Consider the following 25,375-nt stretch of genomic DNA (forward strand, 5'->3'; position numbering starts at 1 on the left):
AATTGCTGCAGGTGAGAAATCGTAAAACATCTCTGTTGATAATCAACAAATAAAGATGGTGGTTGTGGGGAAATGTTACATCTATACGCCCAGGGGCCCTAGTATTGTTTAATCTATTCATGGTCCACATGTGCTCAGAAAAGAACATAAAGTCTTTCAGGCCCTATACAGATGGTATGTAAGCTCCTCTGCCAAGTACAACGAGGCTTTGGTGTACTCTATCAGGGTTGTGTTATCCCTCCACTATCCTCAAGAAAACGAGGATGTTGATAGAAAACACCCTGAACCTTCCTTTGTTTTGATTTCAGTTTTGGCTCGACTGTCATTGCTTAAAAAATAAAAAGTGTGACATATTTTCACAACCCAGTGTTATGTATATGTGAAAGAAACTGTATTTGCACCGTTCAGAAACTCTAGAAGCTGTCAGGGCTTCTCGGCTCTTTTTGGCTCTGGGGCCCAGCAAACAAATTAAAACCAGTCTCGCGGACCTGGGCTGTAACTGTATTAACTCCAAACTGAGATAAGTCAAACCGCTCCATGCCAAGATTCAGTCATGTGAATGATGGATGCTCACAGAACGAACAAAAGTGAACCTATACCTGGATAAAGTGATACACAGACATGACGAACTGTAAATAGCGACCTGGCTGCAGGAAGTTGGCAGCGTCACAAGTTGCCACAGTCTGTTGGGCCATGATAATGACCCTCGAGTGTGATAAGGTCAGATAGCTGTTATAAAAGTAGAGACATATGTTGTAAGAGGTCTTTAAAGCTGATAAGGCCTCGACAGTGCTGTGGTGATGAAACGCTCTCTGCTGCTCCTCAGAATCAGATCTGAAGAGTCCACTCCAGTTGCTCTCACTTCCTGTTACACTGATCGAATTTGTCAAAATCCCCTCGGTTATTCTAAAAACAGAGAGAAGCAGTGTGCACTCATCTCATCTTCTGCTAATATGTTTCTATGTTTTGTAATAAATGTCCGTTTAGCTATGTGAGCTGCATGGCTCTCAGGCTGTTGGTCCACTAACTTACAAAACAATATGTATATATAAAATAAAAAATATTTCGATCAGCAAGTTGTGATAAAAGCTAAAAATAAGAAAAGCAGATGTGGCATCTGACAACATCCATCGATTTCTTCGGTGACACACTGAAACCAGGACTCAAGAGGGTGATGGTAAAGCACAGCGCTACAGAATCAGATCTGCTCGACCGAAACTGTAACAAAATCCAGCAACAACTTTTTTTTAGCTGTTAGAAAAAACATAAGTAGCTGAATACTGATCAGAATCAGAAGTTAGAAATTTAAGTGAACGTGGTCCAGGTGGACAATGACCCGGGGTTGAGGCTTTAACCTCCTTCATCTGTTTGTAGACTCCTCTTGCTACCTCAGGCTGTTGTTGGTCAAATCTATATGTTTACTTTATTTACCAGGTTAAATATGGGCTGCAAGGTCAAACAGTCTGACCTTTACAGCCGGAGAATCTCCCCCAGCCCCAGAGGTGCAGTCCAGGAGCTGGTATCTGATCTGTGATCTCTCCTATCACAGGGGAATAAGAAATGAGAATTTCACTTTTGGTTCTCACTAAAGCATGGTGATATTATTGCATTACAAAGACAAACTAACACACTGATGGAATCTGGCAGACACAGCTGCTGCCTGTTGCAGCGCATTTGCCCTATAAATATCACACGCTTTCAAGCTGTGATCCAGCAGCTTATTTCAGGCGCAAATATTCGATTTTTGGCGTTGGATAGACAAATAATAAGACATCCAACCACTTTGTATGTGCAAGCTGGCTACTATTTTCGGAAAAGCGTAGACTTAGTGTGTGTGTGTGTGTCGACAGGGCCAGAGCATGGGGGGATGAGGACTCTCCTCTGCTGACTTCAATGCAGATGACCAGTGATGGCCACAGCATCACCTCAACAGTAAGTCAATAATTCAAACTCACTTACGTATCATTGTCCACAACGCAATAACATATGAATTCGATTTTAGCCAACTCTACAACAGAGCTACTCTTATTTAAAGTCATAATTGCATTAAGTTTTTCAAAAAGTGTGAGTTTCTAAATAACTGTGGTAGAAATTGTGGAGACCACTACTACATATTTGCAGTGTCCATGGTTTATTTCAGTGAGGGACATTTGTTGATCATAAACATCACCCATCTATTTCATTCCCCTTTGTTTGTCTATACTACCCAGAACCAATAAATGCCAAATTAAAATAAATCCGACAAGCTTCTGCAAAGCAGCTCTGACACTGATCATAGATAAACACATGAACAGGAAAACATTTTGAGAAATATGATCATTAGATAAACTTTTTTGAGAGTGAGATAAGAAGATTAATGGAAAAAGTGCTGAAACAGCTAACATCATATTCCAAGAAACACTTGTTCACTACAAATCTGGCTTCATCTCATTTGTTTTAATTCTTATCCACAAACAGAAATGTGTAAATGATAAGTTGATGTTTTTAGGAGAAGGTAGGCAAGCTTCCTAGCCTTATGCTAAGCTAGGCTGATTGTCTCCTGTATATAAGGCACAGACATAAGAGTGCTGTCAATCTTCTCATTTAACTCTTATAAAGAAAGTGAATATATTGTTTGAAGAGGAGGATGCATTTGTCAGCACAACATCTGACCATGATAATGGAACTTTAACCAACCAGTTACATTTGCCAAATCCCAACCATAGCATAATCATGAGGTGACCAATCAGAAACTTCTCATAGATGCTGTTTTGGAAGGCGTAAAGAAATAGCTCCTTTCGTATGGCATGATAACAATTCTAAATATGTAATGAATTTCAAAATACTTACTGACTAAGCTGTTTTTATATATTTATCTCACTGCAGTTTGTTGGATGACATAATAAACACGGAGCAACAACAACAACAGGAACAGCAGCAGGAATTCCTGAGCTCATTAGAGACGATCGTGCTCACCATCTTTCTCACCATCATCATTATCATGACGGTGTTTGGCAACCTGCTGGTCATGGTGGCGCTCTGCAAGGACAGACATCTACGGTGAGCCCACTGGCTTTTTATCAACTCAGACTATAAAACAGACATGTGTTGTACTGGCAGATCTGGTCAGGCGTGAGATCAAGTTTCGAGTGACAGTGCAATAGTTTGTGGGACTTTTGGTACAAGACCTGTGCTGACAAATAGCTCAAAGATGTGACAGTGTCTGTATTGTAGGGTTTCAGGAACTAATAAAAAGAATTCAAAGCACTCACATTACAGTTTCCCCTAAAACTTATTTTCCGATCAGGTAGGTAAAGCGACAGCAGCTTTAAAGTTTAGACTTATTAGATGTGATGTTATACTAAAACGTACAAATCGTAAACTGTTCCTGATAATTCTACCACAGACTTTTACGGACATGTTCGAACTTGTCTCCTCTGGTTCTCAGGAAAAAGAAAACTAACTACTTCATCGTGTCGCTGGCGTTCGCCGACTTGCTCGTGGCCCTGGTTGTGATGCCCTTTGCTGCCATTGAGTTGACCACCGGCCAGTGGCGGTACGGAGAGATTTTCTGCCTCGTCCGAACATCCCTGGACGTATTGTTAACTACAGCATCCATCCTGCACCTCTGCTGCATTGCACTCGACAGGTTTGTGAGAGACGAAGAAGGATTTGAACCGTCTTCATGGGCTTTGATGAATTACCCTTTGTTTCATAGATCACATGACACATGACAAATGCGATTGAAAACAATCATGATCCAGCATTAAAACAACTTTAATGTTAGAGTTTATGTAATATTGCTTCAAAAACTGCACATAAAAGTGTGTGTGTTTGTATAATTCCAGGTATTACGCTATCTGCTGCCAGCCACTGGTCTATAGACACAAGATGACTCCTTTGAGAGTGGCAGTAATGCTCGGCAGCTGCTGGCTCATCCCCACATTTATCTCCTTCTTACCCATCATGCAGAGCTGGAACGCCATCGGCATTGAGGACATTGTAAGTCCTTAAGATCAGGAGCCACGGAGGCGGGAAGGCAGTGAAACCGTAATGAGCTTAAAGATGTTGGTATTCTTATTAAAAAAAAAAAATTACAATCCTGCATCATCACAATATATAGTATGTTTTGACAAAGTATCCCAGTGAAGAGTTCCTACATCTCCCTGAAACGCCTAAAGAGAGAGATGTTCTGTCCGTGGGGGCAAATGCAGCTGAAACCTTTCCAACCTAATATTCTCTGTTTCTAATAATGTCTCCAATCCCTCGAACAGTGACACGGTAATGCAGTGATCACAAAACAATTCCATTCTCCGTGGAGGCTCTCTCGCTGCGAGCGAAGACGGCACTTCAACAAGCATTTTCTGCTGGTTTGGATATGTTTTGGCGTGAGGTTATTTCAGAGCTGCCTTGAAATGAGCTGCAGGATTCCCAGAGGCAGAGGGCGGATAGATGAATTTATTCAGCCATGCTTAATGAAATACACGGCTCTTTCGATCAGGCCGCATCCAAACAATGATCTTTTTTTTTTAAACGCTGGCTTGAAGTCATATGTCACAGACAAAATTGCAAAGGAATTGAAATTACTTATATCCGCACATTGAGGCTAGATTTCAGTTTGTTATTTTATATGAGTAATGTTTGTTGTTCATTTTGTTTTAAAGAAATTTCAGAAAAAGTTCCAATACACTTTAGTTTTGCCCCAAAAAGGAATTGTTTGAAACGGACCCTTCTTCACACTTCAGCTGCGTGATCAAGTGATTCAATAATTGTGACTTATGTTAAATGATATTATACAGACGATATGTTTGCTTTGAGAGGAACTGCTCTCTTCATGTGTAGTGATTTAAAAACTGAGGAGTTTGCTCTGTCTTTGCCTTGAACCTAGAGGAATCTGTTTAATATCTGAAAAACACATTTCACATACATTCAGTTTGGATTTAACTGCCCTGTTATTTCACAATATTACCAATTCACAACCAGGCTGTGCTCAGAAGGTCGTTCTTAAGTACAAGTCCAAGACAACTACAACACAAGTGGATGAGATTAAATCTTTTAGCTTACAATGTTTTGCTTGAATAGAATTCTCCATCAGTGTTTACTTTTTTATATTTTTAATTTCAGACATATTGAGGATAAATCTTTTTCAGTAAAGGAACTTTCAAGCAATACTTTACGACAAAAGTCAGCTTGTTCTCAGTCATAAAGTCATAAATTATGTTCTGTTCGTTAACGTTTTGTGTCTGTGTCCAGATTGAGGAGAGGCAAGCCTTGGCGGGAGGCTCCAACGACACCAGCTGTGTGTTCCTGGTCAACCAGCCTTACGCCCTGATCTGTTCTGCTGTGGCTTTCTACGTCCCGTTGGCCCTCATGGTCCTGGCCTACCAGCGAATCTACGTCACTGCCATGAGCCATGCACGACAGATCGAGACGCTGCAACGCGCCGGCTCTGCCCCCATCTCTGGGACAGCTCCGGTCATCACTGTGAGGTCCTCCACTTCCTCGGATCCCTCAGAGCACTACCGTCTTAGGACAACAATGGTTTCCTCCTCTTTGGAGCAGGCTCCCATAGCGAACAGCCGCATGCGTGTTGAGACCAAGGCGGCAAAGACACTGGCAGTTATAATGGGTTGTTTCTGCTTATGCTGGGCGCCGTTCTTCATTACCAATGTGGTGGACCCCTTCATTCATTACTCAGTGCCCTGGCAGCTGTGGACAGCCTGGCTGTGGCTCGGGTACATTAACTCGGGATTGAACCCGTTTCTGTACGCCTTCCTGAACCGAGCGTTTCGGAGGGCGTTTCTGATGATCCTGTGCTGTGGGGACGAGCGGTATGCACGGCAGGGAAGCTGCTCCTATAGACAAACCCATAGACCATGCTCCCCCCCATCAGTCAACGGCACATCTATGGCACTGAGGTAAGTTTCTGTGAATTTTTGCTTCTTCCAATGCAATAAAGCCAGTGAGGCAGATGGGTTTTCCTAAACATGCTTCAGGTTCCATTTGGGTTTTGGCTGTAAAATTAATATTTGACTTTGCACGGTTGACCTGTTGAAACAGAAGACACGGTACTGTACTGTTATCATCACAATGAGGGTACAGACATTTTGTCATTAGATGCACGTGTGAGTAAATAGGATCTGGGAGAGCGTGTATACATTTGTTGTGTAGCTGCCGTTTCTGTTAAAAGTCCATCAAAGAAGAAATCAAGGCCTCAGCTCGGGAACGAGGCTAATTTTTCTCTCCCTTCAAAGCCATGTGTCATACCCTTAAGTGTAAATAATAGATGTGGACATGCTGTGTCTCATCTAGAAATTATATTCACTGTCAAACCAGCCTCAGTGCTCTGCACACTGAATTTGGATATTGATTTTAGCAGGAAAAAATTAAAATAGTCCCGGACTATGACTCCTAAAGGAATAAATTCAATCATCATATCAGCTATTTGATTCTGCTGCTCAGGAAATATGACGAAAGGTATATTTAGAAAATAAAACCAGTGCTGTAACCTGCATTTTGACATAAGTGCAACATGTTTTTCAAAATGATCTTGATTGTTTTTTAACTTTCTTGTAACACATAAACCTGCATCGTAATAAGGAACAGCTGCAGCTGGATGAAGACATGAGGCAACACTTAAAATATTTACTTTAGCAATTCATCTTCCCTTCAGAATAAAAGCAGTGACTTGAATCCAAAGTCTTCATCATATTTTATTCAGGCTTTTGTTATGTTAAGTAATGAATATTGAAATGTTTCAGTGGAAGCATGTATTTTTCATAGAGAAGCGACATGGCTCGAGCAATGTCAGTCTGTTGGTTCACAACGTAGAGTATATAAAAGATGGACGACATGCACTTCCCAACAGAACATTATCTTGATAGCCCCCTGGTGGCTGGCTGCAGTATCTACCCCGCCTCCTCCATGTTAGCAGATGGGTTTGGTTTGATCAGTTACACTTTAATTAGTTATTTGATGCTAAAAACAGACGGACTTGATTGTTCGAGTACAGGTATCGGTGCTGATTGAAGTACATCACCAACCATAAACTGCAATGTCAAGTTGTTTTTCTGAGTGAAGAGAGCGTTCTGAGGTGTTGAAAGATTAAAGAAGTTCTGGTGGAATACATTTAAGTTTTCCAAAGTTTTGGATTGGTGTCTTTAATGGAATTTCAATGTATAATATCCCATAATAGTCCAACAGGCTCCTTAAAGTGGGTTAATGATGGTGGTGTAGCTGATGTCTGTGTTTGTGCTCCTTCGAGTGCGGAGGATGATGGAGGAGGTGACCTGCTTGTGTCTGCACTGTTTAACTTTAACACAAGTACTTCGCCTCCGGATAGAAACAATAACGATCACACACACACACACACACACACAAACACACACACACACACACACACACAGATAGATACACAGCTGATAATTTATTTCATACAGAATATGCACAAGCTGAGGGATGAGAGTGGGACTGTGGTGTGATGACATGTGATTGTCTCATGCTTGTATACTCGACACATACAGTAGAGATATATATATATATATATATATATATATACACACACATGCAAGCGCACACTTTAATGCTAAATGTGCATTATTCTCTTCGTCTTACTTCTGTGGTGCGAGGTTGGCGCATGTGTGTGTCTGCGGGAAGGGGATTAGTAATGTGTGTGTAGTCTGAGTGCATTTTTTGGGCTTCCTGTCTGTGTGTGTAGGAAACAGAAAGACAAACACTGTTAGCTCCAATCTGATGTCCTGTCTCGAAATCTGTCGGACAAAAAACAGATTCAGACGATCAGATTACGACTGGCAGGACACTGGAAAACTGAAATGACTTGAGGAATCCTGTCGAATTGTTTTTGTCAGGGAGCTCTGGCGATTTCTGTGGGCAGATGGTGTGTGTGTGTGTGTGTGTGTGTGTGTGTTTGTGTGGTTGTTGTTTTTTCAAAGATAGTGTCTTCTGTCTTTCTGTATTTTTTGGGCGCATGTGTTTGTGTGCATAGAGACCAAAAAAAAGCACATTTGTACAACTTGGCTTTGATAAAAGGAACATTTCTCTTTTGAACATACATTATATTACACCTAATGATTTTTGTGTGTTATGTCTGTAACTAACTACTATATACTTTAAATTACAACATCAAACCTAAGGAAAATAGTCATCAGTATGTAATATAAATATTAATTAACATGGGATGATTCATAATAATATAATATCACCCAAATCCTTAAGCTGTTCCTCTGAGTGGTCCTAACAACACACACACACACACACACACACACACACACACACACACACACACACACACACACAGTCGCAGTGGATAGTTGACACTTGTTTCTGATTGGAGTCATAACAAAGAGCTCGTGTTGTGCCTACTGTTGGAGAAGGAAGAATCTGAAGCAGGTTCAAGCTGTTGAGTAAATACATTCACACCGGCTCTAGTGTCCTTGTGCTGCTACAGTCAGAAAATGCTTTGTTCTCATTGTCAGCTCAACACAATCGCACAGTATTAAAGCATCAAGCTCACAATACACACGTCCTTTGAATTCAATTTAAGGGCAGTGATTAGACTCATCTTCTTTCTTTCTTCAGCATTACCCAGTCATCTGAAACCGTGACTTTTGAGTCTCACAAGTTTAATCTCTTCTCTGCTCCTCTGCAGTTTCTCTGTGATCCTCTCAGCTCTGTCATCTCCACTTCTTTCCAAGCAGCTGACATCAGGACCTAAACCAGCGTGGGCAGAACGTGTGAGGTTCAGCTCAAAAATAAAAGTACGGGAGTGAGTTAAATGAGAGTGAAAGGTGCAATGTAAGTGGGCTTAATGTGCACAAATCACATTCTGGATCAAATATGAGTCGCCTACCTTTTATGGGCAAAAATGTTGGCACAAAGTAAATTAATGAAAAACGGTGGAGCTATAGTAATAAATAAAAACTCCTCCAATAACAAGCCATAACTCTGAATTTCAAACTCTTCCTGTAGCAGTTGAGGTTCAGTGTGATCCTGGGTTCACCTCTGTCATGCGTCCGGGTTGAATTCCTTGAATACAGCCGAGCGGCGGTCACAGTTATCAGCCGTGCACAATCACTGTGATTGTTTGTGTGATTCTGGCATCGATGCCAAAGCAAAACGCAGCTGTGAATATTTCTGTTCTTTCCTCTTTTTTTTATTACGTGTTCTGATGATTGAGATAGGATTCAACTTTCGGCTCCATGTAGGGAAGTGATGTCGACCATAACGGATTTGGATAAGGAGTAATGAGTGTAAAACTACAGTGTAAATTAAAATGAATTAAATTATACTTATTACAATGATTGTTGGGCTGCATTAAAGGGTCACTCCACCAGTTGTTCATTGATGCAGAGGAACGCTGCACAGCCTGATGATGAAGAAAGATGCTATAAAGTTGCATTATGGGAAATGCAGGATCCAGGGTCTTTTGAGCTTGACCAATACTACGGACAAAGAGTCAAGGTGTTTTGCAGGGTTAATTTTGATCATTTCTTTTTTAAGTGAATGAAAGTACAAACTATAATAAAATAGATAATTATATATATATATATACTTTTGGTTTTTATCATAATTAGTTTTATAGAAATACAGTAATGGATCAGGGAAGCAACCCTCTGAGAGAAACCCTCTGACTAGTGACAGTGCAAGTATACAAAATGTGTGAACGTGAAGCAGAACACTGGACAAAATGTTTAATTGACCACAGACACTTGGTTTAGACAGCCAGACGGAGAAGTGTAAACACTCCAGGCTGTGATTTACTATGAGTTCTGTACGATTTATTATTGTTTGATTGAAACCTAAAATTCTCCAGCTGCTCCTTTCTCTTCTCTCTCTCTTGTTTCTTTGATTCTTTTTTGTTCAGCATTGATGTGAATTGTCATCTTGTTTCTATAATCACCTTTCATTTCTCTCAATTTCTTTTTCTTCTACTTGTTCCTCTTGTTGGGCGTCTTTTGATCGATGATTAAGTTGATGATTATTATGACTTTGTTTAGAGAAAACACTACAAACTGAGTACGAGAATAAACCATGAAAGACTCTCATGTCTAAATAATAAGAAAGAAAAAATCAAAGCCCAGACTGGTTGATTCCTGTTCCACTTTTCGTTGTGGACATCAGCTGTCGTGCCACTTCCTCCTCCTCTCAGTCTCTCCATCCCTCTATGGCCTCGCTTATCGGTGATTGAAAACTTGTTTCCTTGGTGACAAATTGAACCGTGGAAAAGATCCACCTGGGCAAATCAGATCCGTTTAATTCAATTAAGGCCTCAGTCTGTTTTCTGAGAGGGTGTTGTGTGTTTTCTTTAAATATGATTTTTGGGCAGTGAGTAGCTTCTGGGTGTTACTTCATTGACTATAGAAAACAGAAAAGAGTGACCTTTTCCTGTTAATAGATAATAAAGTACAGTGGTTAAGATAGACAGGAAATAGAGAATGTTTTCCAAAAACAGATCGTGAAAACAGTTTGTCATTCAGAAATCCAATTATTTTTATTCAGAGCTTGAGGCTAAAATGTTCAATTGTACACAACAAATTCTAAATGTCTAATATAGGGCAGTGTGACTGCATTTGGTATAAAGATATGGAAAATATGGAAAATGAGGAACATACAGGAGTTGATAAGGAGACTAACAAGATTATGTCACGAGAACATTTCTTATATTTGATTTCACTGAATCGTCAGAAGAAACTGATCATGGGCCTGATCTCCTGCAGGACTTCACCTCAGACGACTGTCGACCTGACAGAGAGATAGAGCAGGGAAATAAGTCCTAACTACATTTCTGTGCTGAAACACTATGATTGAACTTTAGTATCAGATCTCTTGCCAGGCCTCCTCTGATGGGGCTTCTGAGGACTCTGTACTTCCACAGTTTCCCATCGCTCTGTGAGCAGACTCACTGTGCGTCGTTTCGTCCAGTTCATGTCACCAAAAACACAGTTGAGATCTAGAAACAGACAATGGAAATGTTGCTTTCTATGCATTCTGTATTTTACGGGACAGACCTGAGTCAACATAGACTGTATATGTAAAGATGGACGACGCTTCTCCACTCCCTCTCACTATCCAGTAATAAATCCAAGATATCCCTGCACCCGCGTCATTTGGAGCCACACTCTGCACAGTAACAAGTGTGGTCGTCCGCAATCTCCTGCTACCCATAAACCCTTGTGTTTTCACATTATTCCCTGTAGTTTAATTTGAATCATATTGTCATTCCTGTCACTTTTGTTGCTGATTCCTTAAAAAAAAAAAACATTTTGCGAAGCCCTGGGTGAGAAACCTGCTGGAAACAGAATGACGGGTGTTCAGTATGTTACAGGTGCAGATCTGTGTGTACGAGGTGTGTACGTGTGTATGTATGTGTCATCGGACTCCCATATGTCACTGGAGAGCATATGTTCAACTTTACAACAGTGCAATTGACTTCCAGTGGCCATGTACTTGCCAGATATCTCTAGTCAATCTTTAACCGCTGACCTTGTCGTAGCTTCAGGTGAATCACATACTTCACATTTCTCTGTCTGCACAGAGGAGAGGAAAGCAATGGTCTCCTGCCTGATATGGACGATAGACAGGCTCAGTCTAAATCTGACATGAACGCGGGCGCTGAGCGTGTACATTGTGCAGAGCAGATATTAAATTTGGGGATGAGGCTCAGGTATTCTTAGGATTTGTTTGTTCATTTGCTTTCATTGTTCTGATCATGTGTTTTAACTTTAAATTCCATCTGCAGAGCAAATTTCCCCCAAAGGAGCGATGAAGATTTAATTCAGTTCAATTCGGTTAAATTGTTTTTTAGGAAACTGTTTGGACTTTCTGTTCTCAGTTAGAGCTTCAGTAGACTCTGCCTGCACGGCAGACATTAAATATGACTTTACTGCCCCATGTTTCTGTGTGTGTGTGTCTGGACTTCTGGTAGTCCATGGCTTTGTGTTTTACAGCTTGTAAAATGTACAGTTAGATAAATGGCGGGGAAGAAATTGTTCTGTGAATCTCCACAAATAAGGACGTGTGAGAAAATAGGATTCAAGGTGACGACTTCTGTAACTAAACCGCTGCTGTCGAGTCCGGCTGTAATCTTTGAGTGGAATTGGGCCACATGTCTAAATATGTTTCCTCTGATATCCCGTCAAAAGTTAAATCTGATTTCCCGAATGTGTCCGTTTGTCACCTGAGGTTAAGCAAGAGCTGGCAAAGAATTAAAGTCTGTCATACGCAGCCATTCGAACCTGTTGTTTTTGTGGGATGAGAGTTCACTTGAAGACTTCCTGATGATTTGATGAAGTGCGTCTGTGTCCTCGGATATCGGATATGTTCCTATGAGTATTGTTGCTAGGGTCAATTTGAGCATGTTAGCATGGCACGTAGCCTAAAGCTTACCTATCTATAACCAAACCATATCTATTTTTAATCGGCCACTCATTTTGGATAACGTTTGCTTGTGCTTCCCCTCAAGCTTGACGTGGCTGACAGTGACCTACACACGAGGTGATGCAGACGTGGAGGACGTGGTGAACATGGAGGACGAGGCCAAACACGATCACTTCACGGATCTGATTAGGATGTGTCATACTTCCTTCATTACACTGTACCACTATTAGGATGCGACTGATGTTCCCTTTTAGTCTTTTTTATCTGCTCTGAGGAGTCACACGATTCGGTTCAGCCTCGGAGCTCGGACTCTGTGATCATCCAGAGAACTTTTAAAGTACTTTCTTATTCAGGATTTTCAGCTGTCACTCAGTTATTTTCTGTCCAGCAAACCCTGCAGTATTTTAAATTTTTAGTTTTTTTTTTATTCAGTTATTGCCGCGAGTGTCTTTTGTGTTTCCATAGAAACAGCAGGCAGGTAGGAGGAAATGAAGACTTTCAGATTAGTCATCAACTGGGCCACTATTATTTACTCAACTGATAAGACATTATTGAATAACTATTCATCTGACAGCCTTCAACAAAGTTAAAAATGCATTCTGAGTTGAGAAAATTGTGTAGTGCATCTAGAAAAAGACAAAATTAACGTGACAAGTTCACATATTTTACTTTTTGTGTTTTGAAACTGGAGCTTTAGAAACGATGATCTGCAGAAACTTGGATGGATTAGGATTTCATCAGAAATGCATCAGCACTGATTCTGTTCTTCTGCTGCTTTTTAAGACAACCTCCGTATTTAGTTTTTCAGGCTTGAAGCAAATTAAGAAAGTCGTGTGGTTAAATGTGTTTGACCGATTGAGTGGGTGTTGGGTTGTATTTTGTCTGAGGTGAAACTTACTGATTGCTCTCTAGTCCGTGGAGCTCAGTCCAACATGTTCAGCACGACCAGATTTCACTTTGGACAACCCTGCATGTCCACCACTTCTTCCTAATTGAGTTTTATTAAATGAAAACAGCCGTCACATTCTGGTATAAATAGATATAGAGATTGGATTTCTGTCTCAATGAGAAGGGACGACTGAATCCCAGCCGGAGGAGCTTCACGGTAAAGACACAACTGCTTCACACACATACACATATGTAAACCTCAATTTGATCCTTCATGAATGATTATACATTTGTATTTTTGCCCATTTACTACAACTATAAGTTTCATAGTCCTGACAATCAAATGAAGTCTACACTGTGACAAAGTGTCTAAATTGAACCAGTTGTCTTTTCAGATCTGTTTTTTTAGTGGAAAACCATTAATTCACTCGGGGAAATAGTTAGAAGTAATCAGGCTGTACTTAATGAGGTTTAAAAAAAGTACGAAGGGCCTCGAAGCCTTGGTGTATATTTTATTAAAAAGTAGAAAAGGTCAGAAAAGGTTAATAATATTCTCTAATAAAGAACTGTAGGCACAGGATACAGGAAGTGATCTGGTTAATCTTGAATGTGTCCAAAACTCTGTCAGACGAGATCATTTTCATTCTACTCTAACAAAACAAGCTCTGTTTGGAGAGAGGAAGTTCTTCTCTAAACGCCTGTGCTTGGTACATGATGAGGGTCTGCACAGCAACACAAATCCATTTCACATCTACTTAGTTTAATTTTGGCATTTTAGCATACAGGGAAAACAACTACTTAATTAAACTGATCTCCTCCTGGTGAAGTGTGTGGCCATATAAAGTATGATTCAAACTTTTTTGTTTCCATTTCATGACATTGGAATTAGTGTGTTATTTTGATTTGGATGATTATTTCAGCATATCATAAAATGAAAGATTAGTCATAGAGACTCGTGTGTGGATTTGTAACAAACTGTAATTATTAAGGAACGAACGCTCGGTTTAACCTGAATGATCAAATCACAAAGTCAACACAAACCAGAGCGATGCTAATGAAAATGACATGTTATGTTCTGTGTGGCGGATTTCTTTCTCCAGAATCTCTCCGCATTCACACAAACACCAGAAAGCCAAACATGCAACTCAGAGGATTCTGTGTCCTAGAAACCCAGTTCGTGCTCATAAAGGGGCCACGGGACGCCAGTGTGGCGTTTGTGGCTCAGTCGGTCAGCGTCTGTGTTTATTGTCAAAGGAGCGTTTGTGCCAGAGCTAATTTTTCAGGCCTTTCTTTCCACCTGACTGCTTCTTCGTGGAGCTTTGACACCTGCACGATTGTCAGCGGGGGACGAGTAGTTATTCATTTAATAGTCGAGCGCCTTGGGTTTGTCTGATGTCAGAGGAGGAATGAATCCTTGTCATCTTCTGTCACTTTGTCTTTTTAAATGTCGATTTAATAAGATTTTTGCATGAGGCTTCACATATTCACTAAATAACCATAAAGCTATCATCTTAATTATGAGTATTATTATAATAACTGTTGGTTTTTGTTGTTGGATGAATGCATGAATGCTCAGTCTCTCTCAGTCTATTGATGCTCTGTTGTGCCCCTCGATGTTTCTGTGCAACGAAGGTTTTGATGGAAACATCTGCCTCTGAAATGACTTGGATGTGAGGAGCACATATTTTATCCAGGAGCAATGCAAATTTCACAGAGGAGGTGGAAATAAAAAAGCCTGTAATGTATTAATGACCTGCCCGAGTGCATGGCCTGTAGTATATCCAGGATGATATTATAGCAGAGTACAGTCTGTATATAAAGATGGACAACGTGTCTCCACTTCTTTCCTCCTACTTCCTGTTTCTGCGTTTAGGTCTTTGTTGTGTTTATAGAATCACATCTCAGCACAGGTCAGATGCTCCTGACCAATAAAATCTCTCCATCAATCTATTATAAACACTTAGTGAATCCAGCTTTAGAACTTTATCATTCACAAACTTAAGTTCCATCCTTCGAATCCCAGTCGATTCGTGTCCAACATATTTGTGACATACTGGAAACACTGAAGCTTCACTGCCCCAGTTTCCAGAATGAATCCCCACTTTTGTGCCAATTAGCAGATGAATTTCCCTCAAGTGCCGGAGCTGTCCGAGCGGAGCCACAGTCCGCCCTTGCTGTTCTCTTTCTGTGTGTGTTAGTGAAGGAGGAAACTGTAACACCAACTCTTCCAAAATGATCTGCCCAACAAACTGAGGGATTCATCGCTGTAACCATCGTCATGTCCAAGTTAGCGTCACCACCATGTCCTGCTTCCCAGTGTTCCTATGGGGAAAAACGTGCCTTATCTCTCGTCCCCATCGGCGGACTCCCTCCTCACATCTTCAGCTCCAAAAAAACGAGGAGATAAGAGTGAAATTTGATTATTTAATGTCCCCGAAAAGATATCTGTGTGAAATTAAAGGAACACAAACCTCTCCTTCTATCTCGTGTCGATCTCTCTATGAGGTTGTGTTACGGATCAGATTGTCTGAGGCAAAGTTATATTAGATAAAGTTGCTTTTGTGATATGTACTTTTGTATTATTTTTTGTTACGATCTGTATTTAGATATGCAAAGTGACATCGGAGGGTCAAGATTTCCGTTGGCGTTGAGGGAAAAACATTCATTAATGTTTAATGATGTTTTACATTTTTCCACCAGAGTAACAGCATAAAAAGAGAAATATAAATGATTGTACAAATCAATAAAGAAAAATTTAAATTGCTATGTAATGAGCATCCTACATAAACGGATTCAAATCTCAGTCCGCATTAGTTCTTCAGATCTGTGGTTCAGCTCAGGCTCAAAACTGAAGAAACATTTTCCACATGTTTAAAGCTTCCCACGAGACAAATTGGTAAAACATCCCAAGATGTTCCTCCCCCACCCTCCCCGTCCTCCGCTAATCTTTAGTTTTTTAATCGTAATTGACATCTTACATCGCCTCACAAAATGTTTCACTGCCCACAAATGGTGGAAAAATGCACATGTGCTGCAGCGAGGGGGAATCGCTCTCTCACCTTTTCCTCCTTTTTTTTTTTTTCCCCCTTTCTGTGAAAGTGCAGACAGCGAGACAGATTAGAGGAGACACGGGAGGGAAAGCTCTGGTGGGAGTTAACCACAAAACTATCTCCGGACAAAGCGTTAGCCCTGTCGTTTCTAAAAACTGATTTCATAAGATTTAATTTAACGTGTGGGAAAGTTCCAACGCTCCCTTTCACCCTATATATTTTTTTATCTGGGAATGTTCTGTTATTGGGCACGTCTCAATTTTGTAATGCTACAGATGAAGCCTGTGGTTAAAAAAGAATTTGCACTTATATATTTAGCACACGTGTGTTTAGTGTCATTTAACAGCTGATATGTGAAGTCAAAACATCTGTTTCGTGGCCTTGAGGTGGAAGAATAACATGTTGCTGTTTTGATTTTGAACACCACCATATATGTAGGTCCAGCGAGGTGACCTGTACCTCAACCGAATGTGAAATGATTTGTAGAGATAAGAAACATAAACATCATCTCTGCTCTGTCACTGGTATTTTAGTGTTTAGGTCGAGCTGCACATGTGAATTTCAATGTGAATCCATCTCAAAGCTGTGGGATGAAAAAGCATCCAATCCACTGCCCCGAAAATATGAAAGTATTAATTTAATGATGCCAAATAGGCATGACTTTGCTTATGACTGAATTAATGTGATTTTCATCCAGATCCCACAAAGACGCCGCATATAGTCCTCATGTAATGCCAGCCGTGGGGCTCAGATCTCTGGGATAAGCAGGGGTTTTGTTTTGCCTCATGAGGAGCAATAGATGAAAAAAGAAAGTCCTGTTGGCGGAGGATCTATTTAAGGATTTGTGCATGACAATTCAATTAAAATAAACTCAATAAATTCTCATCTTCCTCAAGGCAGTAGGAACAGCTCGAGTCGAGGAATACTCTGTAAACCTTGAGTAGGATCTCTCATTCCAGTTGCTGTTTTGATGTTATATATATATATATATATATTAGGGCGACTACGTAACATGTATCCAGAGAGAGATGTGAAACTATCTTTGGCCTGGTTGGTTTATTAATGTGGACCTTTCCTGTGAAACAGCCAGATTAATAATAAACTCGGCATACTTGCGCGTGAAAACCAGGACATGGAGACATCCGGGTTTATGTAACTTGGATGTAAAGACACAAGAGAAAATGAGATTTGGGTTTCAGGTGCGGATTTTACCTCCACCAGAGAAATGTTAAAGCAAAACCATGGAATGTAAATAAAAATTGTCACCGTGAGGTCGAATGCCGTCATTTTGTAAATTATGGTCCCATTTAAAGTCATATACGATAAAGCACTGTATGAATTGGGGGCGTGTGATTGACAGCCAGTATCATCCAATAGCTCCACCTACTACAGGTCGTAAGTGGAGCTCTCTCTCAGGCTCCACCCCCCAGCTCCTCCAAAAATATGGTTCCTTCTGGTTTCACAAAACCAAGATGGCACCAGACAAAACAACAAACTCACGGCTTCAAAACAGTTCGTTCACGAAATAAAAAAGAAAACTCCGGACTGTCTCTGGATGTTTTTACTGTTTCAAGGAGTTTAGAAGAAGACAGTTAACGTGAGACAGACTTAACACTGACTTCATAAAGTGGGATGCGGAGACTTTTTCCTGCTTCCGACCTTTGTGGAACTTCTCTCATCGTCTAATCGATTTAATCGGGATAAAAAAATCCTGGTCTCCCTGCGTCAAAGTCTTGGCCCATATCCCCAACAGTCCATTACATTCTCAACCTCTATGGCTTCTGCACATCCTGCATTGGAACATAATGTTGCCAGGGTGAAAACAACATTTCCTCTAAAAACATATTTGCCAACGCAGTGACCTCAGATTCATTCCATGTTTGTTTGCAATCTGGTTTCCCTGAGTTTCCTCCTCAGTATTTTCAGGGTGGTATTGTATTAAGACAGATCCCGCCCCTGGCTGGAGAATGTTGGGAATCTCATTGCAGGTCTGTGTGACGGACAGGAGAGCGGCTGGACGGACAGAGGCAGCCCTGTGTTTGGACAGTAAACAGACTCCCTCCACAGAAAAACACACAAAACAGAAGAGTAGAAGTTACAGAACATTTCTGTTTATCTTCCCCCATTGCCTCCTCACCCTGGACATCCCTCCACATGGGACTGTGTGGTCTGAAAACAACCAGCCAATCACAGGGCTTAACCAAAAGGAATCCACTCAGATCCCTGTCCATGTGTCCTTTGTCCCCTCAGGTGTGTCACAGCGTTGACACAGTGTAAAGACTCATTACCAACAATACCCCTTTGAGTGAATGTAGATACACGGCAAAATCCAGATTTGCACTAATGTCTTTGTGGATTTTAAATCAATTTAATAAAAATTCAAATAATCACAAATTATTGCAAAAAGAAGAGGAGGAAAGAAAAGGTTCAGCCTTTATTTCTCCTGCAGGGGGCAGAAAAGCACAAAAGTTGTACAGCCAATTATAGGTTTGCAAAAAATAATTTGGTTATTGGTTCAGTCTAAGTACAGTAATTGTAACACATTGATATAAATAAAACATTTTTAAAATGTCCAGTTTCTCTAAGACAAATTTATTGATTTCATATCACTATTTCTGGTGGTATTGAGAAACTGTCATGGCTGCCAGAGCATAATGAACAAACATCTACTCTGGTTGTAAACCAAAACATTTTTGCTGTTGTCTTCTCGAGCTCAGTGGTTTTAAACAGACCCGCGAAAATATACAACACACTCACTAAATCACTAAATATTTCCCTTTTTCATATTTGAAATTTGTACTTTCAATAAACTATCGCTGTAAAAACAAATTCTCCAAATTAAACTATGATTTGTTTCAATCCTTCAGAACCACTTGTTTCCCCCCAGCTCCCTCCTCCTCCTCCTCTTCCTCCTCTCTTTGCAGAAGAGTTCGCTAACTACCTTGAGAAGAATGTGGTTCCCAGTCATTCTTTTCTCATTTCCCAGGCCTCCTTCCTCTTCTATTCCCACTGATCCTGCCACAGAATCTCTCATCTCTCCATTTCTACCAGCAGTAGCCTCGATACAACTGTGTCTGTTCCGACCTTTGACCTTTTCAAGACTTTCCTAAACTTGATTAATTGTGGTATACAAAGTATTTTTTAATCATCAAAGGAACTGCAGGAAAGAAACTCACGATGACATTTATTTTTTTTAAAACGGTGGTGGACAAAGTAAAAGAAAACTAGGAGAAAAAGTGATTGACAATGCTGCATATTTTGGTCCTGCAAACTTTAGGTAAAAGAAAAAACTGAAAGCATCTTATGTCTCCTTTATGACACTAAAGAATTCTGCGTCTCTCTTTCAGATTGTCCTTCCTGCCAAACCGGAGCTACAGTGACAATGGGCAGACGATACTGGCGAACGACCAGGAGTCCCAGGACTCTCTCGGGGCGCGATGAGGAGGAATTTACGATGATGGAGCTGTGACACAATCAGCTGATGAGGACCCCTGCTGGGATGACCGGCCCATTAATGAGGACATTGTCTTTTCTGGACTCCCACTCGGAGATCGGACATCACATATGTTGATGACGTCCGGTGAAATTCAAGGGTCAGTGGCACTACTGTTGAAAATCAGATCGTCGAAAGGAGACGAGTGAAGCGCACTGGTGCAGGAGCTGATTCTAGAAAGCTTGTGAAACACACATCTGTTCTCAATCCAACATCTGGATCAAAGGATGTGAGGATCAAGTCAGGGGTCCAGGAACGACAGCAAATTATGAGCCAAAGTCAGAAGAACAAGGTGGGAGAATCTCCCCAGAGAGTAACTGTCACTGGATCACAACAGTGACAGCCAGTGTTTTTACTGCATTCTTACATTTTTACCAGCATCACTCGTCTTTACTCCAACTGCTCGATGCATCATCAACAATGAACATTTCTATTTGTATCCAACAGTGAAGACAGAAAGTGACTTTATTTCAAAATACATCGAAACTTTAACTGTGATGAAACGATTTCCATGGCGCAAAAATAATGTTGCACTTACTGTGAGTTGAAGGTTTTAAAGTGTGTCTTGTGTCTCTGGTCACATCCTCCTGTGATGCAGCTCGACACCGCTGCAGCAACGTGGACCTTTTGAAAATCTTCATCCTGCAAGAAGCAACGATGACGTGTGAAAATTTGACTCTGAAGAGTTTGTTACAAAGCACTGAACGTACAGTCAGGCCGAATCTGAAAGAAAAAAGTCTGATCAAAAGCTTGTGAAATGAGCAGCGTCTTTAAATGCAGATGTATGAAGTGCGTGGAAAAATCTGGAAAGGATTATATGATGAAGACTTTTTAATCCAAAGAGAGTTAAAGGAATTGATTTAACTCTCAGTTTACATATCAGAACTATCTCTTTATGTTACAGTGGATCCAAATGCAGAGGCGATGACAGGCTGTTGCTATTAAAATAATAAAAAAACAGGCTTACTGGCAGATAGATTGACGTCCACTGTGTGCAGGGAGCAGTCACACAGGAAACCACACAGGAAGATAAGCACATGATCCCATAAGGAGCTGGTGACAGTGGTGGGTTTACATACATTATATATATATATGAGAGTGGGCCGGGAAGCTCAGGTGATGGAAATAGGAAACAGGTGAGAACAGGAGGAGTCTGGTGAAACATGGTGGGCGGATGTAGAACGAGAGGTCTGAGGAGATGAAGAGATGCAGCCTGGGAGAGATGAGCCGAGAAGCACTGAGCATCAGACTGTGACGGTCTCAGTCTCTGTCTGTCACAACATCACACGTGTGAAACAACCAACCTACACTGTCCTCACTGAGATCTGCATTTTTATTTCAGCTTCTGTCGACACCTCTGCCTCAGAGAAGAAGAGACGACTAATGTTTTTTCTGACAGAGCCTCAATATCCTGCTTCAAAGATTGAGTGATAACTGAATGTCTTTGAATAATTCACAATACTCACGATTATCGTCTGTGATGGAGATGATAAATAAACAGAGACTTTCACAAAGAATGTTGTAAAGCGATTGATTTCTGGATCATGTGGAAGTTTTTGCATAAGTAAACTGAGAAAAACCAAGAATTAAACTCAACTATATGACAAGACCTTTGGACCATGCACATTTAAAATAAATAAATAGATAAATAAACTTTTAAACAAAAGAAGACATTTCAATACATTTCCACAGTCAAAGCAGTTATCCCCCAAAATTCTAAGTTTATGTCACACAAGTATATATACAGTATATATACATATAAAGATTAAATACTTGCATATTAGCAAATAAATATTCAATTTTCATTCATATAAGTTGCTAATCTTGGATAAAATATCTGGTGGTTTAATAGTTTAGTTTTTTTCTTCTTTGTAATTTGTACTTTTTCTAAATAATAATGTCTAGAAAGTTTTAGGATGGGCACATAATGTGCATGACACAATAATAAAAATCACTCAAAATACATTTTGGCTATTTTTTGGATTTCAAATTGTATTCATGCACGTCTCCTGTTGAAGATTAACACATCACAACTTAGATTAGGTTACACGAGCATGAAGCACAGACTAATATTACGATGTGTGGGCCTGAACGATATTTTTAACAAGCCTTTATTATTTTTGGCGGTGGCAGGTGGCGATTACACACGAAGCCCCTCATCAGGAAGCCTATTTGGAAACAGCAAACACGATTATCCCCGTCATCTCTCCCCAGGCTGAAAACAATCTTTGAGCTCATTTGCCAGGTTGATTGGCACTGACCTCGAGTCTGTGGGCCATTAACCAATCAGGGGGAATTCATTACTCTGTGAACCCTTCAAAACAGAGATGTCAAACTCAATAGCGATAAAATATCATATGTGTATCTTAACTGGTGCACCAGAGCACAATGCCGAGCTAGACGCACACGGAACGAGCGCCCCTCCTCACCTGCCCAGTATCTGGTGCCAGTAAATTATTTTTCCAGTGTTCCAGAGATCCCAGTGCCTGTGCTGCTGTCTGTGCCCCTTCATGTTCACTCACACGCTTTTCTCTGTGATGAAGAAACAAGAACCCACAGGAGTCGTCTCAATGATGCACACCTTCACTCCATCTTGAGGGTTTCCACAGCAAACATCCAAACCCCAAACATTAATGAACCGGCAGCCAAGAAAAGACGCTCTGGCTCTGGCACATGTAAATAAAAGAAGAATGTAGCCGACCTAAATATGTTTTCTTTTTGCACTTTATCCAATATCCTGTCTATCCTGTTAAATAAGTGTTGACCCTGTTTGGCCCTCGACGTAGTGACAGTTTTTAATTTTGACCCTTTCTGTGATTGAGTTTGACACCACTGCTTTAAAATCTCACCAACTCCAACACGAAGCATGAAGATTTCAAAGCGCTGCCTCAGTGTCAGAGCTGGACGTGGGTTTCCTAAAAGCATCTTGGTCTTAGATTCATCTTAAGTTAGCATCAAATGATTATTAACTCCAGCAGCGACAGATCCAGTGTTTTTATCCTTCTATGGGCTGCTGGAAATTACTCATCTGAGACAAGACATGTTTTTTTCTTTTTCAACGTGAGTCCAGTCTAATCAGCTCAAGAGTCGTAAAAACAACTTAGTTAAGGATTGAAAAATGTGATTCCAGGGGTTTTATTACTTCCTTCCTTGTGATGGTGGGACGTCAACACTAGAGTCTGGACACGTTAGATGGTTATCATTAAACTTGAGTTTTCATTGGAGCTGAGGGGGTTGATCAAATGTCTATTTACCAAATCAACAGCTATCTACTTTCTTTAACTCTTATGAAAATGAAACAACACATCTTTGACAAAGTACAAGTTGAACCTTTGTCATTTGTTCAAGTGAGGAAACTTTTGTAAACAAAAGGTCCATGCATCCATTACTACGCCAAACCTTTTACTTCACAACCAGTGATTTCAAAGATCAAATGTTTTTCTCATTCTCTCATTAAAAAACTACAAAACTACAAACAAATACACATATTCAAAAAGTACACAATGTTGTAGTTTTTCCCTTCTGGACAAAGTACTGGAAAAACTTCGAGATTGGATACAACAGCTCCACCTCGACTTCCCCTCAGTTTTTCTCTTCTTGGTGATGAAACACTTCTGCCACAAGGTGTCACTAAAAGTTTAATCTTTTTATTACTGCAGCAAATCTTGTTTTGAAATCCATAATGTGTTAGACCTATGACTGTACGTGCTTCCTATCAATACTACTACTAGTACTAATATTTATTCCTGTATATCAAGGGTTTATTGCATTAGATATTATGTTGATATTATTAAAGCCATAATTATCGGAAGTACTGTTATCTGTGCTTTTTGTGTTGTGTTCTGAAAAGATCATTTGTATAAGTTTGATAGTGTAAGCTATTAATTTATAAGTCATATGAATGTAAGCTGACTGTTTGGACAGAAAATCTATGAAATTTGAAATGTCAAAGAATAAATATACAATGTCCAGGTATGTCTGAACACAAGCAAACAGATGTGACCATCCATGGAAATAAAAAATGTGTCTGGCTGGTTTGTTATTAGAGGAATGAAGGAGTAAAAGCTGCTTTAGCCTCATCTCTCCCATTCTACTGCTTTGTCTCCACACAACCACTAGATGTAGATGCAACAACTGAATTAGGTTCAGCTCCTCCAGAAGAGATGAGGTTGATTTTGACTTCAAACTGAGGAGACAAAACTTTACAATATTAGTTCTGTGTCGCGGAAATAAAAATAAACATGAATTTCCTGACCTTATTTTCAAAGTTCAAGATCAAAACCTTTATTTTTCTATTATTATTTTCTAAATCGAACAGAAAGGATCGACCCTCATTTGGCTTCAAGACACCAACTCTACAAGATTCAGACTTTTTTGGTCCATGAATCCAAATAACTGCATGTTTAGTTTAGAACATGTTTTCGTGCTTCTCATTATATTTTATCAAAAACCTAACCATCAGTCTTCTTCCTTGAGGAACATGCTGTGTAATAATCACTGGATCAGGCTGCTGGACAAACTGTTTCAGGCTCATCGCTAAATTTAAACCTGGTTCACACAAGTTACTGGATCTTTCACTGATTTGTGCTGCTGAGTCAACAGGAAGAGTTTTTATACCTAACCTCTGTAACGACTCTTCAACCACATCTTCACCTTTCATGATCTGTGAGAAGAAACCATCAACCTGGACAGGAAGTGTGTTCTGTAATCTCCCATAAACATTTACGCCCCTGACAGGCAAAGAGATTTACCCTCAGCTAAATTAGTTAATAAGTAGAAGACGGGCCCCTTGGATTTATACTCGTACACCGTGTCTTCGACAGACTCCTTGAAATCCCTATGAAGGTTGTTTCCTTTCTTCTTTCTAGGCCTATTTTAAATATCATAGGAAATACTTTAAAATGTGCTCAGAACAAACCAAATTCATCGAAATCATAATTAGTGTAGATGTAAAGGTGGAGCTCACCAACACATGTATTTACATGTGACTTCTCCAGACCAGCCAGGCAGAGGAGTGTAGACGAGAAGATCAGTCAACCAATCAAGACAAGGAATTGTGCAGCTCCACAGACGGACACCATCTTTTCTTATTGTTGTATTTTTGAGCCCTGCCAATGAGAGGAGATGTGAGTTTGACAGAGTGATCCCATCTTGATGTGGGCACCAGGTTGAACTGTAATCTGGTTAAAATCACTTCAAGAGGGAACAGGTGCTGGATGATAATTCTCAGCGGAACTCATCATATTCAAATCTCCGCACTGTCATTGCACCTCATCTAGATTATGTCTGGATAAACGCCAGTAATTCCAAATCTCTATTACATATTGAGATTTTTAGATTATATTTTCCTCTTTTTGACTTCTTATCCACCTCTTTTTTTTCTTTACACAAACGAGCAACAACACATGGAGAAGAAGGAATCGAACGGCAGCAGGAACAAATGTCGTGAAACATCTTAATGCACAAACGACTCACATGTTAGCAGGTCTGGTTAGAATTGTGCGTCAAATGTCTCTAATGTGTCTTAAGCATATTGATGTCTGCTGACAAATGCAACTGTATTCATTTT

The 25,375-nt window shown here is 40.2% G+C and overlaps 1 protein-coding gene and 1 long non-coding RNA gene across 2 annotated transcripts in view; one reads left to right on the plus strand and one right to left on the minus strand.

Moving 5' to 3' along the window:
- Window positions 1–21,320, plus strand: part of LOC109626130 (5-hydroxytryptamine receptor 4) — a 29,179-nt gene extending 7,859 nt beyond the window's left edge. The window contains exons 2-7 of the mRNA XM_069514127.1: window positions 1,851–1,932; window positions 2,866–3,039; window positions 3,428–3,628; window positions 3,828–3,981; window positions 5,233–5,897; window positions 19,661–21,320. Of these exons, the coding sequence (XP_069370228.1) occupies window positions 1,910–1,932; window positions 2,866–3,039; window positions 3,428–3,628; window positions 3,828–3,981; window positions 5,233–5,897; window positions 19,661–19,754 (1,311 nt within the window). The 5' untranslated portion in view covers window positions 1,851–1,909 and the 3' untranslated portion in view covers window positions 19,755–21,320. The remainder of the gene's footprint in view (window positions 1–1,850; window positions 1,933–2,865; window positions 3,040–3,427; window positions 3,629–3,827; window positions 3,982–5,232; window positions 5,898–19,660) is intronic.
- On the minus strand, window positions 10,816–24,912 carry LOC138405451 (uncharacterized). The gene is made up of 4 exons (XR_011239190.1): window positions 24,773–24,912; window positions 20,774–20,794; window positions 20,345–20,448; window positions 10,816–10,948 (listed from the first exon to the last, which is right to left on the minus strand). It is a non-coding gene; the product is annotated as an uncharacterized lncRNA (long non-coding RNA).
- Window positions 24,913–25,375: the final 463 nt, after the last annotated feature.

The sequence above is a fragment of the Paralichthys olivaceus genome, chromosome 18 (assembly GCF_024713975.1).
Source record: "Paralichthys olivaceus isolate ysfri-2021 chromosome 18, ASM2471397v2, whole genome shotgun sequence".
Taxonomy (NCBI): Eukaryota; Metazoa; Chordata; class Actinopteri; order Pleuronectiformes; family Paralichthyidae; genus Paralichthys; species Paralichthys olivaceus.